This window comes from Corvus kubaryi, unplaced genomic scaffold (genome assembly GCF_017639235.1).
Source record: "Corvus kubaryi isolate FWS band 111438036 unplaced genomic scaffold, C.kubaryi_AGA036_p1.0 71, whole genome shotgun sequence".
NCBI classification, from domain to species: domain Eukaryota; kingdom Metazoa; phylum Chordata; class Aves; order Passeriformes; family Corvidae; genus Corvus; species Corvus kubaryi.
In genome coordinates, this window is record NW_024582059.1 from 773,798 (window position 1) to 786,661 (window position 12,864).

A 12,864-nucleotide genomic window follows, 5' to 3' on the forward strand; every position below is an offset into this window, starting at 1 on the left:
AGTTATGTGACCAAAAAAAAAAAAAAAAAGCAGTGATTTGAGAACCTTACATACAAACAAAATAATATAAGTGACAGCTGAGGTATTTCCTTGGTGCTGGCAGAAGCCAATACTGCTTCCAGTGAAAAAGGAGTGTTCCTGAACGGAAAAAGTGAATTCAGAATACAATTTGCTTAGTATGTATGCACAGGTTGCTAAATGAGAGCTTTTAAGGGGATTATTCCCTACACATAAGCAATTTTCTTTGTTTTCTATGGCTTGCTATTTCTTTAATTGGTAATAGCCCTGGAACAGATTTGGGTAAACTGTCAGAGAAGCACTTGAAAGCTGTAGCAAATCCATTTGTTATATTTCTTTTATTATAAGCCTACATACATAGAAGTCAAGACAAAACTTTCCTCTTCCAGACACATCTTGTCTCAATTGAAGACTACAGGAGATACAAATGAGGTTATCACAACTCAAAAATGTTAGTTCAAGACAGAGCTGCACAATGGTTTAAGTCTGTGAAGTTCCCCCTGCTCCCCCTTCCCAGTCTTCCAAACAATCCGGCATGGTAATCCACAGCAATGATTTAGCTCACAGCTCACTGTGGATCAGTTCTCAAGAAAATCATGAACTCAAGCTCAAAAAAATAATGATCAAAGTGCTGACTTCAGTATGAGACTAAATCCTGACTATATTGATTTTTAGCAGGTGGGCGAAAGAACCTCGCAATTCTTAAGTTTTTAGAGCATCTGTACTTGGAATAGCATATTTCTATTTGTAAAATGTGCCAAAAGATTCTGTTAACACTTGAAATTAAGTTTTAAAATGAACTAATAAAGCAAAAGTAGTTTTACTGAACCTGATTTTTCAGAAACTTCATAGTATAAGCATAACACTGACAAGATAATGCACTGATCCATTTTCCAAACACATAAACAACTCAGCTGCTTGGCCTTACATACTTTTATACCAATATGGCAACAGTGTACTTCAATGTGGGATGTAGAATGAAACAGCAGTGTTACGTGTTCTCACATGATGCCATCTGATCTAGTCAATAGGATCTATACTGCTTCCAACAGGTAATGGGCATTCTGCCCTGACTTGGAGTTCAAGTGTGAACTTTTCACAGAAACAGTCAAGCTGTAGCTCAAGAGCTGCTGCAAGGGTTTCTGATTGACTGTTCAATGACTGGATCAACTATAACCTAGACAAACAAATCCACATCCAGTTTATTCAATAGTGGTGCATTTCATCTTGTCACTTTGTAAAATCAAACAGTAACACAGGACAGAAGAAAAAATCTAGTTTGCTTTATGAGCACTGGAACAGCAGATTTGGGCTTGGTATTTGACTCACTTCTAGTCGAAGTTGGCAGGTTGCACAGCATACTGTTTTTTTCACCAGCCAGCTAAAGATGCCATTTGACCTCCACATTCTACAGCCTGACCTGGAGACTACACCAGATCTCAGCACCACCAACAGCGCACTCGTGCATCGCTTCTCTGTGGATTCAAGTGCTGCATCAAAAGCCAGAGACCATGCACTCCTGCATGCCATATCTAAACAGAATTTACTCATTCTCTCCAGCACAGCATGCTGTGTGCTGGCTTTTCGTCCCATTTACCTCTCATCTAGTCCTGCCATTCTCCTAACATTTCACATCCAGGAAACTCAGATCAAATAAACCTAGAAGTCAAACTAAACTATGGGTCATGGGTTTATTTTTTTCTGTTATGTCTCTTCTAATAGCTAAAGTCTACTCAGGCTGTTCAGCTTTCGCAAGCTGCAGAGCACGATGCCTTCTGTGCTATATTTAGATGGCCACTAGTTAGCACCATTCTGTGTCAGCTTTCCAGCACAGATATAGTGGGATTTGGCTGGATTCCAAGCAATCTTTATAAAAACAACACCAGCAACATCAACATGGTATCTGTGAAGAGCCTCAGTATTCCTGAACTAGTTAAGATATGATGGTAAATATACATAGCATGCTGCAAGCAGTTTTGCACCCAAACCCAGAAATTAGAAACTTACTTCAATGCTGAAGTACCCTCTGTCCACATAGTCCCCCAGGAAGAGGTACCGTGTGTTGGCAGGAGAACCTCCCACTTCAAACAATTTCATCAAGTCAAAGAACTGACCATGGATGTCTCCACAGACTAGAAGAGAAGAAGAGCAGTATTTAGATTCACCATGCAAAAATCATCTTAGGCACACACAATCCAAAGTCACTGTGTTACAAGACACGTTATGACAATTCTGTGTATCATTCACTAGTTAAACAGTGGTTGAGGACTGGCAGCTGGCCCAGCAGAAGCTGTTTTCTATGATGTACATCCATATATGTGTGTGCAAAACACTACCAAATGACTAAGGGAGAGCCATCAGGTACATCTGGTCTATAATTATTTTTATAGGTATCTGTCCATTCCTGGTACTGCCACCAAAGCTCACAATACTGGCAACAGCAGTAAGACAAACCAAAGCTACCGTGAAAAAGAGAACATGACCAAGGCAAGGTTACTCTTTCTTTTAAAATTACTCCTCTATTCTTCCTAGTCTTAAACCCAGAGGAACAGCAATAGCCTTCCCATAAAATGCAAAGCATACCTGTCCTGTGTATGCCTGGTTAAACCAACACATTTCCGACTTCTGGTTTCTGAATGGAAAAACATCCTGCTTGCTTTCCCAAACCATGCCTTACACAAGAGGACAATGGTGTTTCATGCTTTAACCTCTACCCCTTTATTTAACCTCCCATAATTATGATTTGTTCAACTTCATTGCAATGAAGTCAATCTAACAGACTGTTTCCCTAGAAAGAGCAGCCCCAATAAATGTGACAGACCAAGCACAATTGACACGCAGCCTGGGCTAAGCCAGGATGTCTCTGACTGGGCCTTAGGGGCAAGAGTTTGACTCTGCCCTCTTGTGAAACTGCAAGCTCCCTGGTGGGGTGATTTCAAGCACTTGCAGGAAGGAACGCTTTTGGAGAACCCCATGGATGCCTAACTAAGAGTGCAGTGTCAAAATCTGCTTAGTTTTGCCTTACTTTGTTTCCTCTGCTCAAGAGAAAACTTCCCCCATGCACATCCCATTTAGGGTCAAGGCCAGAGTTTTTATGGCAATGATCCTTAACAAAGGTGATGTTAACAGCCCTGACTGGTACTGAGATCAGTTTAGACTGGTTTTCCCTTCAGTGACCCAAAAAACAAACAAACAAACAAGATTTTCACACTGTAAGGGTGATTCTGAAGTTACTGAATAAAACCAAGAGTCCAAGATGGGCCTTGTCTCACAGCAGCAGCCCACCTTAAGTAGAACTCAGATATTCTCTTTCAGGTAACAGTCTTGTTCCACCACAGATAAGCAAGCCTCACATTTGTCAAGATGCCATGGAGAAGCTGAAGTCACAACTCCATATAGATACAAAAGGACTATATACAGCAGCTGCAACACCAAGTCCAACAAACTCGCAGTGCAAAGTGCTCATGCGCGATTGTCTTTCATCTCAGTCCAGTTCACGTTATAGTTTTATATGTGTATCGCTTTTCCCTGAATGTATACACTAATAATAAGATCCATATAGTGTCATTCTATCAAAAAAACTAAATACAAAAGCCAGAAAGAACCCCCATCCAAATTAAACCCACCACTCACCCACCCTCTTGGTACAGAAAAAACCCACTGATACCTTAGTCACTGCTTTCATTAATATTTTTATGAAAGTGGTGACACAATTCATGATTGCTGGCTAGCTGACCATTCTTCTGTGATAGTAACATGATATTTTCCCCATAAAATAGCATATTTTATCTTATCACCACTGTGATACACCATATAATCTTTTTACTAGTTGATTCCCCACTGAGTTTTAGATGACAACTTTCATGCTAAAAGCCATCAAGCGTTACAATTTCAACCTAAGAATAATATCTTCCATTAATTATGAAAAATAAATACTATTTAAATCCCCAAGTGGTATAATACCACCACTGTTTCTCTAAAAATAATGTTTGTACCCCAAAGAAAAATTTTTTGTAACATCTTTATTTGAACACATTAATCTACCAAACCAATATACACTTCTTGACTGTACTCCTCTGCATGGACACTGTGGGAAGTTAAAAACACGTGTTGCGATTTGATGGCCAGGCAATCTGCTCTCCTAACTTCCAGCAGAAAAGCTTTTAGTTACATAACTGTACAGCTCTACCAATTATCGCCCGCCCCCATTTGCTCCAACTGCAAAAACCTGAAGTTGAACAAGACTGAAAGATTTTAAAATGGATTTAACATTTTTACTTTCACTTAAAGCACAAAGAAACTAGACTTTTTTTTTTTTTCTTTTGGTATGCAGACATAAACAGGAAAATACACTGAAGCCATTACAGAGAAACCAGAAAGGTTAGAAAGCTTTCTGCAAGGAGCTGCATGTCCCTGAATTTGTCACAAGTTAGAAAAACAATGAGCAAATCAGTGAACAGGACAGAAATAAAAAGTGCAAAGCTCTGCAATCCCACAAGTTGCAAAAGTCTGAATTGGTCTTGAAAATGGGTACTTGATGGATATTCTAGGCACTTTGCACAGAGCAGCCTACTTCTTTTATACTTAGCAATAGATATCCAGGAAGAACACAACAAAACAAACCCCCCGAAAGATGGAAAGCTGAAAAGCCCAGTGATAAAACTAACCTTGTCAATTAAAGTAGTTCCAAAAGAGAAGCTTAAAATCAGCAGGTAAAAGTAGAGGGAGGAAGATGCTCAAAATAAAGAGTTAGCATTGAGGTTTAATTTATTATGGTCAAATCCCAGAGTTCCTACTGGAAAACTACAATGTTACATACAGTTAATCCAATTAGTGTTTTGCCTGGAATAGGATGGTATACCTTACAGACTTTACACTTTCCAGGTTTGCATGTATAGGCTTGAAATGTCCTTGCAATGTAAAATCCATGTACTCAGATTCTGATGAATAGCCTGATTTACAAATGAATTAAAGGGGCAACTTTGCATGCATACAGTACTATGCTCCATTTATAGTTCGAAAAGAACTGCAACTGCTTCTAAAGCTATAGTTCTGCTACCTTTCTTTTCCAACTCTAAATTCCTATGAATCTCAGATCTGGAAGATTTCCCAGGCAGTTGAATCAGGGCTTTATCTTTCATTAGGTGGAGGCAAAAGAGATCCAGCATTATATTTCCATTCATAAAGGCAGAAACATCCACCAGCCAATAACTGTCATAGTCTTCATGCCATGTTGCAGCTTCATATCAGTAACAAAGAACTTGCAGCACCATCCCACCAAGAGCGCACAGGAGAAGTTCCATATCCACTCCACACTGCTAAGTCCACTACCTTCCTCCTCCTTGTTACAGGAAAAAAATAATTAAAAGCACACTAGTTATTATACATTCAGGTTTACTCTTTCACAAGCATTAGCATTGAATCTGTTGTTCCAGTCAATTTTGCCAGACACATCCTGTTTCCTTACAGCTGCACAGACCCTCTTTTAGTACTGGAGCTCTTGCTATTAAACAACACGTGCAAAGAGGTATGAACATTTTTTCATCAAATAATAACAAAAAAATCCACATCACAGTGAAGCAGGAAATTCAATTTTTAATGAAGATCTCCAGGATCAATGTACTTATGGATTTCAACTATGAACACAGGGAACATAAAGTATGGTTCCTATGTGCACAGCATTATCATTAAAAGCAGCTGCATTCATAAAAAAAAAAAAAACAACAGAGGAGGAATTCACATGCTTTCCAAAATTACTGATTTCCTGAAAGTGCCGTCAAGTCACAGCCTTTTTACACTCATTAATTTATAATAACAAAGTAATCTGACAGCAATTTTTTCTCCCCTGAAAAGACAGTGCTGCTGAATTTACACAGTGCTTTACAACTTCCTTTGTACCCTGAAATTGCCAGCTGGGCAACTTTTTCTACTCGCTTACTATTTCCAGGGATCAGTTCAGGCACTGAATTTGTTGCTTAAGAATTTGTCTCTCTGAGCCTGTCGACACCCTACCTAAACTCTCAAGGCAGCAAGCTCCAGCATGGCACAACACACTAGAAATGTTTCAAATGTAAAGAAATTTTAAAGTTATTTGAAACTAATAGCATGATCTCCAACAAATTAACTGTTGCTACAATCAGAGAGTTTGAGAAACACTAATTGTTTGTGGACTCCTTAGAAATTTATCTCCATTGAGGAAGTTTTCAGGGAAGACATAGGCCCCCTTCACAAGATTCAAGTTCCCAGGACTGCCCTTGCGATTCCTGAGAAATCATGTTTCTGAGCAGCTTCTTCTACTTGTTATGATGGTACTTTGATCTACTACTTAACCTATAGCAGCAGGTTTTTTCTACTTTAACTGTCTATAAAATACCATTTTGTAACAAAAATAGAAACTGGACATGGGGGAGACACAGAAGAAATATTTTTGTCATCCTAATACAAATTAAATTATGTTTCTGATGGCTTCACTGCGAGGATTTCTCTTTATGTCAAAGGAACAAGCAATACTGAAACAGGAACCACTGATTTCAAGAGGTACTAACAGTGAAGGAAATTCAAAGCTGAGCAGTGTGTTTGCCAGTTTGTTTATAGACGACAAAGCGGTAAAACAGTGATTTAGAGTGCAATGTCTATTGGCACAAATAAAAAGTCTGTGAATGCTCTTCACATACCTTCCTTTGGATAACTAAATGCTCTTCACTACATACAAACTCAGTCCAAAGATTATTCTGTATGGCTTCCCACTCCAAATGGATATTAAGAACAAAATTTATATTCACAGCACACTAAGCAGTGTAAATTCAAAAATTTCTATCTGCAACCGTTTGGATATGCTGCACTTATTTTCTCATTTATCAGGTTTATACTTAATTGGTGCAACATTATAGTCTGATAGTAAAATACAATTACAGTTTCAACTGAATTTTCATTCAATGTATCGCAAGATTATATTGCCATCTTCAAATACCAGCAGGTATTAGGAGCAGATATGCTACACTATCACCAGCTCCAGAAGCAACCTTTGCAAACTCATACATGTATGACAATTAACAGCAATCAAGCAAAGACATCTTTTAAACCACTGTGTAGGGAATAATATCCATCACTTGACAACTTGTTCTTTACATTCACTGAGCTAGGGATGTTTTTGCACTGAGTTCCAAAAGACTCTGCTTGAGCAAAGCAGCACACAATATTAAAAAACCTAAGGGAGAAAAACACCCTATTGAGTTACACTGCAGAATGCAGACTGCAAATCCCAAAGGAAGCTGCTTTGTATAATGTTTTGGAAGCATTTAGCAGCTTACCATTCCATTAGTGAGCACATGCTTCCAAGAGCTTACTGCTTTTCAAAGACACCTCGTACTTACAAAGCCTGACAGACAAAGAAATGATTGCACCATGTAAACCTGCACGTGTCTAAGCAGACTTGTGGCTGGTCATTTGTACAGATTTACAAAGTAAGATGGTAAAGAGGCTGCATGTCCAATGAGAAGTATGTCCTAAACATTTCTCTGGGCAAGCAGTTTGAAGCAATGCAAAGTTACAAAAGGCTAAGTGAAGAAGCCAAGTGAGGAAGGAGTACTTACAGTGGACAAAGGCAAAGCAAAATCAACTCGACCAACTTCTGTAGCTGAGTCATCAAAGACTGGGCTTCCTCAGAAAACTTAAAAATACGAGGGAAAACAACTACAAGAGCTATATGCATGAAATTCTCAGGTGCTTCAAGGAAAACTACTACTTGTTTTTGAAGGGTTCAACTATTAACCAGAAGGCTCTGATTTTCCTCAAAATTTAGTAACGAAGTCACATATAAGGGTCACATGTCTTCAATTACACAATCTTACAGCTTGAATGAGCTTTGTATGCAAGCGTGTACCCGAGGAACATGATGTATTGCCATAGCAATATGAAATGTTCAGAATGCCACAGCTTTATTCCACTATTTTTTTTTTTAATCACTAAATAAAGAGCAATTTTCTTCCTTATTTCCTGGAGAACAAGAAGGAAGAAGTACAAAATAAAAGATGAAACTGCAGAAGTTTTTATTTGCCTCTGCTCACTAAAGGACAGCTCAAGACACAAGGTTTGTGGTTGGTTAAGTCACACACACTACTGTTTCATTGCCATGCATTTCTGTTCCTGTTTGTGAGACGTTTAAAGAACTTGCAGACTTCATTACTTACTGAAATTAAGGTCAGAATCATGTAGACAGCTCACTAAGTAACTTGCCCTAAGAAAACAACTATAAGACTCAACATAATGGGCTTTAATATAAATGTTTGTTATACGAAGTCTATTGAACAACACAGCTCTATTTCCAAAAGAAGCATGATCTCATTCATATTCATCTCTGGTTATCTAACGTGATTATAATAGGCTTTCATCTATCTTTTCCCTTCAATCATTGCATGCAAATTGATGAGTTTATACTACCAGAGTGAACTGGCATTAACAAAAAACTGCAATTACGTATTTTCATAAAGAGGCCTGGTTCACCAAAGATAAAACCAGAAACCATTAACCATACAGGTACAGCAAAGGAAACCACAAATTAAGCATCAAGGCCACATTTGCCAATGTGATTTGACTTTCCTTCTTTGCATAGAGGGAAAAAAAAAGGCAAAGAGCATCTCGGGAAAATCTGTTTTCTGTGCAACACATGAGGACATTATACCGTGTTCTGCTCTGCCAACACTTGCAACTCTAGTGTCTGTAAAGATCACCCACGCTCACTCCTTCTAATAGGAGTCAGTTTTCTCCCACCATCCCCTGAAGGCTAGAACAAATTAATGACACTTGATTTGAAGAGGCAGAGTGAAAAAGAGTAGAGAAGGGAAAACATCACATCAGAAAAGACCTTCAGGACAACAGTCATTAATATTCTCTGGTCAAGAAGGAAGCAAAAAAAACCCCAAACCCTAACCCATGTGGCAGAAGCCCTTCAAAATGCTAAGCCTAGAAAAATACCTTCAGCACAAAGATTTTAAAAATAGCTCTACAATATTACTTTTCGCATCACAATATTATTTGCAGTGTCTCGAAACAAAATAAAAACCAGGTACATAAGCCTAGCAAGCAGAGGAGTGCCTTTGTGTATATAGAAAATACCAGAAACAAGACTCAGGAAACAGGCTCTACCAAGTAATGCAAAACCTACACTGGCAGAGAAAAATCCCTTCTCTCCATGACCCTACCCCAGCTGAATTTTTCAGAAGAGTAAGTTGGTATTATAGCAGTGAGGTGCCAAATGAAAATTTTCAATTCCAGGTCAAAGCCACATAACAGAGAGGTAGTAGAAAGGGGATGGTAATCTAGTGAATATTTTACAGATCTTTTTTTCCAAGATCAACAGAGGTAGCTGCTTTCATCACATATACCAGAAGGTGCTGAATTAGGTCACAGAGGGAGAAATAAAACGTGACAGGACTAAAACAGTATTCATTCCCATACCCATGCAGGAAACAACCAGCTCTTCCCCTGCCACCCTCCCAGGGTCAGCACTGCCCCTGAGCATCCTCCTTACCAAATGTAAAAGCAAGCATACTGTCATTATCTCCTGTTAATGCACTCTTAGCATCAGGGAGCAAGGCACATTCCACAAATAACCCCATCAGAAGGATTACTTGTGAGGAAAGTGCTTGATTGGTGTTTGGGTCAGGATTTCCAGCTCATATCCTGTGATCAAGGTTATTTACAGCAATAGGAAAACTCTCTTATCCTCAGTTTTACAGATGTACAAAAACAAAGGCCCAAGGAATTTTAACAGTTTATAAGGTTACAGGTTCAGTCACTAGGAAGGCAGGGATAGCCTGAGAGGGAACAATGCATCTTTATAATGCTGCATCGAATTCAGTACGCCAGAAGCAGACAGCCCTTTCAAGGAGGAAGGTAGATCCTGCAGAAGAAGTAGGCACAGCCTGGCTTTAAACACAATGCTCCAAATGAAATTTAGGGAAGGTGAAACAATGCAAAATGAAAAAAGGGCTTTTGAAGAGGAGAAGCTGAAATAACAGGATAATTTTTTTTGCTGATAATTTAATTCAGCTCTTAGGGACAGGTTTCTCTACAATCAGTACTTCTCTCATAAATCCCAGCCCCAGTGAAGTTAAAACACAGGCACTAGTATTACATGGATACAGTGATAGTTATATAAAGCCCAAAGAAAGCCTCAGTTATTTACAGGGGCTTGACGGATAGTATCCTTGTTTGCTCTTCTTACTGCAGAATTTCAGAGCGGTGTTACCATCACAGACTGCAATCCAATTACCTTCCAAGTACCCAAAAACTTACAAGATTTTACAGGTAGCAGTATTAGCATGTCAAGCTTCAGTATATGAATGCCTAGTATCTAAACACCCAATCACAAAAACTTCATGTTGGTTGATAACATAGGTTTTCCATTTTCACCTGGGGATAACATTTGTTGTCACAGTTTCCTCATTCTGTGCCATCACAGCCGTACTTTATGCTTTATGCCACCCCCACTAAGTGTTTTATTAAGAATCAGAAGCAACACTCTATTACAAAGAGCATCCTCCTTCCTTCAGTGCAATGATTTGTCTTATCAGTGGAAAACAAACATCTGCTCATCACAAAAAACCATATTTCTTTGTTACCTTTGGATCTATAGCACTCTGTATGTCCCAAAAACAGAAGGGAAAATACAAATAATATTTCTCAAATTCCTGTGCTCTTAATTAGCTACCATCAGTGTCAACATGGATACTTGAATGCATCCTGACTTGGAAGAGCCAGCACAACTAGCTTAAAGAAAGTCAGTGAAGTGCAGCATTTGGGCTATATTCAGAGGCATGAATGAAAAGAACCAGCAGTGAAGACCTACTGACCTTTAATGTCAGTTTTTGCACCCATCTTAGTTGGCTTGAGCCATTACTTTAATCCAGCCTTTCTGTACTATGGGTGTTCATGTGATAGGATATGGGTATAAGGTAAAGGAAAGCAAGCAATGTGCAAGTTTCCCCAGTTCTAGTTTAAGACACAGAAAATGACTTTTTGAAATTATAGAATCTAAATTCCATAATCAAAGTCTTATGCAAATCTAATTCTGGTGAAAAATGCTTAACCTTTGAGGAAGGTGCTTTCAAGAGAAAGCTCTCCAAAGTAATTTTTTGTCCTGGTAAAAGCTCACATGATAATTAGTTAGGAGAGCCAGTGCAAGGAGGAGCTGACCACATTGATTTCCTCTTGATGAAAACATAAACATGATCTTGAGTAGGTGGTTAAATCCATATGCTGATCCTAAATCAACATGAATCATAGAATGGTTGCGGTTAAAAGACACGTTTAAGAATACCTAGTTCCAGAAACAAACTGCTATCACTTAATGATGATTATGAAAACAAACACAAAGATGTCATGTTGATGAACAGAATAGCCTTAATTATATTTCTTTCTATAACCTTGTTATTAGGCACATAATGAGTGTAAGCAAGTTAGAAAGGACTCAGGGTAGCACCAGGGGTGGCAGCCAGGCAGATTTGGGCTAGCTCTTGCACTATGCTCCTCAAGCAAGCTAACCAGTCCCTCACACTATATTAAGAATTGTTTTCCTAATGTCTGGCTGAAGAGGGGAAAAAAAAGTCAGAGGAAGGGAGTGACAGGAAAGAAGTATTATTTCAGCAGACAGCCAATAACCACATCACAAGCAGTAAATTGTTCTGGGAGGTAAGAGAGTACTGCTATTCAGAAACAGAGGTAAGAAGAAAAGGCCACCAACTTGCAAAGAAAGTATCAGGTGAAAAAAACTGAAGAAAAATTCTGTTACACTGACTTGGCATTTATGGCACTGTTCTGGTCTGTAGTCTACCACTAATCTCAAATATGGTATCCTTTCAGGCTTCTAATATAGGGTTAGTAAATATATTTTTAATGATTACAGACCAGACATTCCAAGGGGAGGTGAGTGTTTAATATGCTGTCTATCAGTCAAACAAGATTTCTTTGGCATTTGATATGTGAATTAAGTGTATATGAATTCAGTATCTCCATCCAAGGATCTCCACACCTTACACTTTGCACTTGCAAGATAAAGAACTCTGCTGTTTGAATCAGCCCCAGCCAAAGAGATAATACAAATTATATGTAACACAGTCCCATCAGAGCACACAACAATATAATGCTTGAATGGGGTAATAAGAGATGAGCATTCCCTGTTTCCATTCCATGCAAGTTGCGTAATGGTGTTTTTTTTTTTTTTTTAAACACAACACTATGTTTATGCAGGGATTGAAGAAGTTAAGGCCTTATTTCAGAAGAACTTTCCTCTTTAACTCTCTTGCTCCCTAGAATGACTCACTTTTCGGAAAGAACATTGTCTGCTTTTGGCTAATACCAAATATATTATCAGTTTAAGTCATTACAGAAAATGTTCTTTCCAACTATAATGTCCTACAATACTAACCCCCAAACCAGCCATAGATTAGTTTATTTTTTTCATGGAAGAAGAAAAAAAAAAAATCCTTTTCATGATATTAAAACAATTGCATTTATCTCCTTGTCTCTCTCTAGCACGCAGTTCCTGCAGCTTTAAATTCAGCTCATAACTGTAGGAAACGACAACCATGAAAACATTCCTGGTGAAATGTTTCGCCACCAGTTGGAAATGCTCACAGTTACAGAGTACCTTTTTTATGTGAAATTCTTCATCTAGCATTTTATTAATCTGTCTGGTGTTTGTAACTCCTCATTACCACTAAATTTCAGAGAGAAACACCACTACCTCTTACAGGCTGTGAGGTTCCACCCCACACAGGCTGGTGACAACCTGACCTCTGACAAAGCAGAGCCAAGCAAAAACCCAAGGAAGTGCTCAAAACCACA

General features: G+C 38.6%; 1 protein-coding gene across 4 annotated transcripts in view; it reads right to left on the reverse strand.

Moving 5' to 3' along the window:
• PPP3CA (protein phosphatase 3 catalytic subunit alpha) overlaps positions 1 to 12,864 on the reverse strand; it is a 177,291-nt gene that overhangs the window by 49,298 nt on the left and 115,129 nt on the right. For all 4 annotated transcript variants that reach the window (XM_042049466.1, XM_042049467.1, XM_042049465.1 and 1 more), the window contains exon 3: positions 2,026 to 2,150. In XM_042049466.1, coding sequence (XP_041905400.1) covers positions 2,026 to 2,150 — 125 coding nt within the window. The remainder of the gene's footprint in view (positions 1 to 2,025; positions 2,151 to 12,864) is intronic.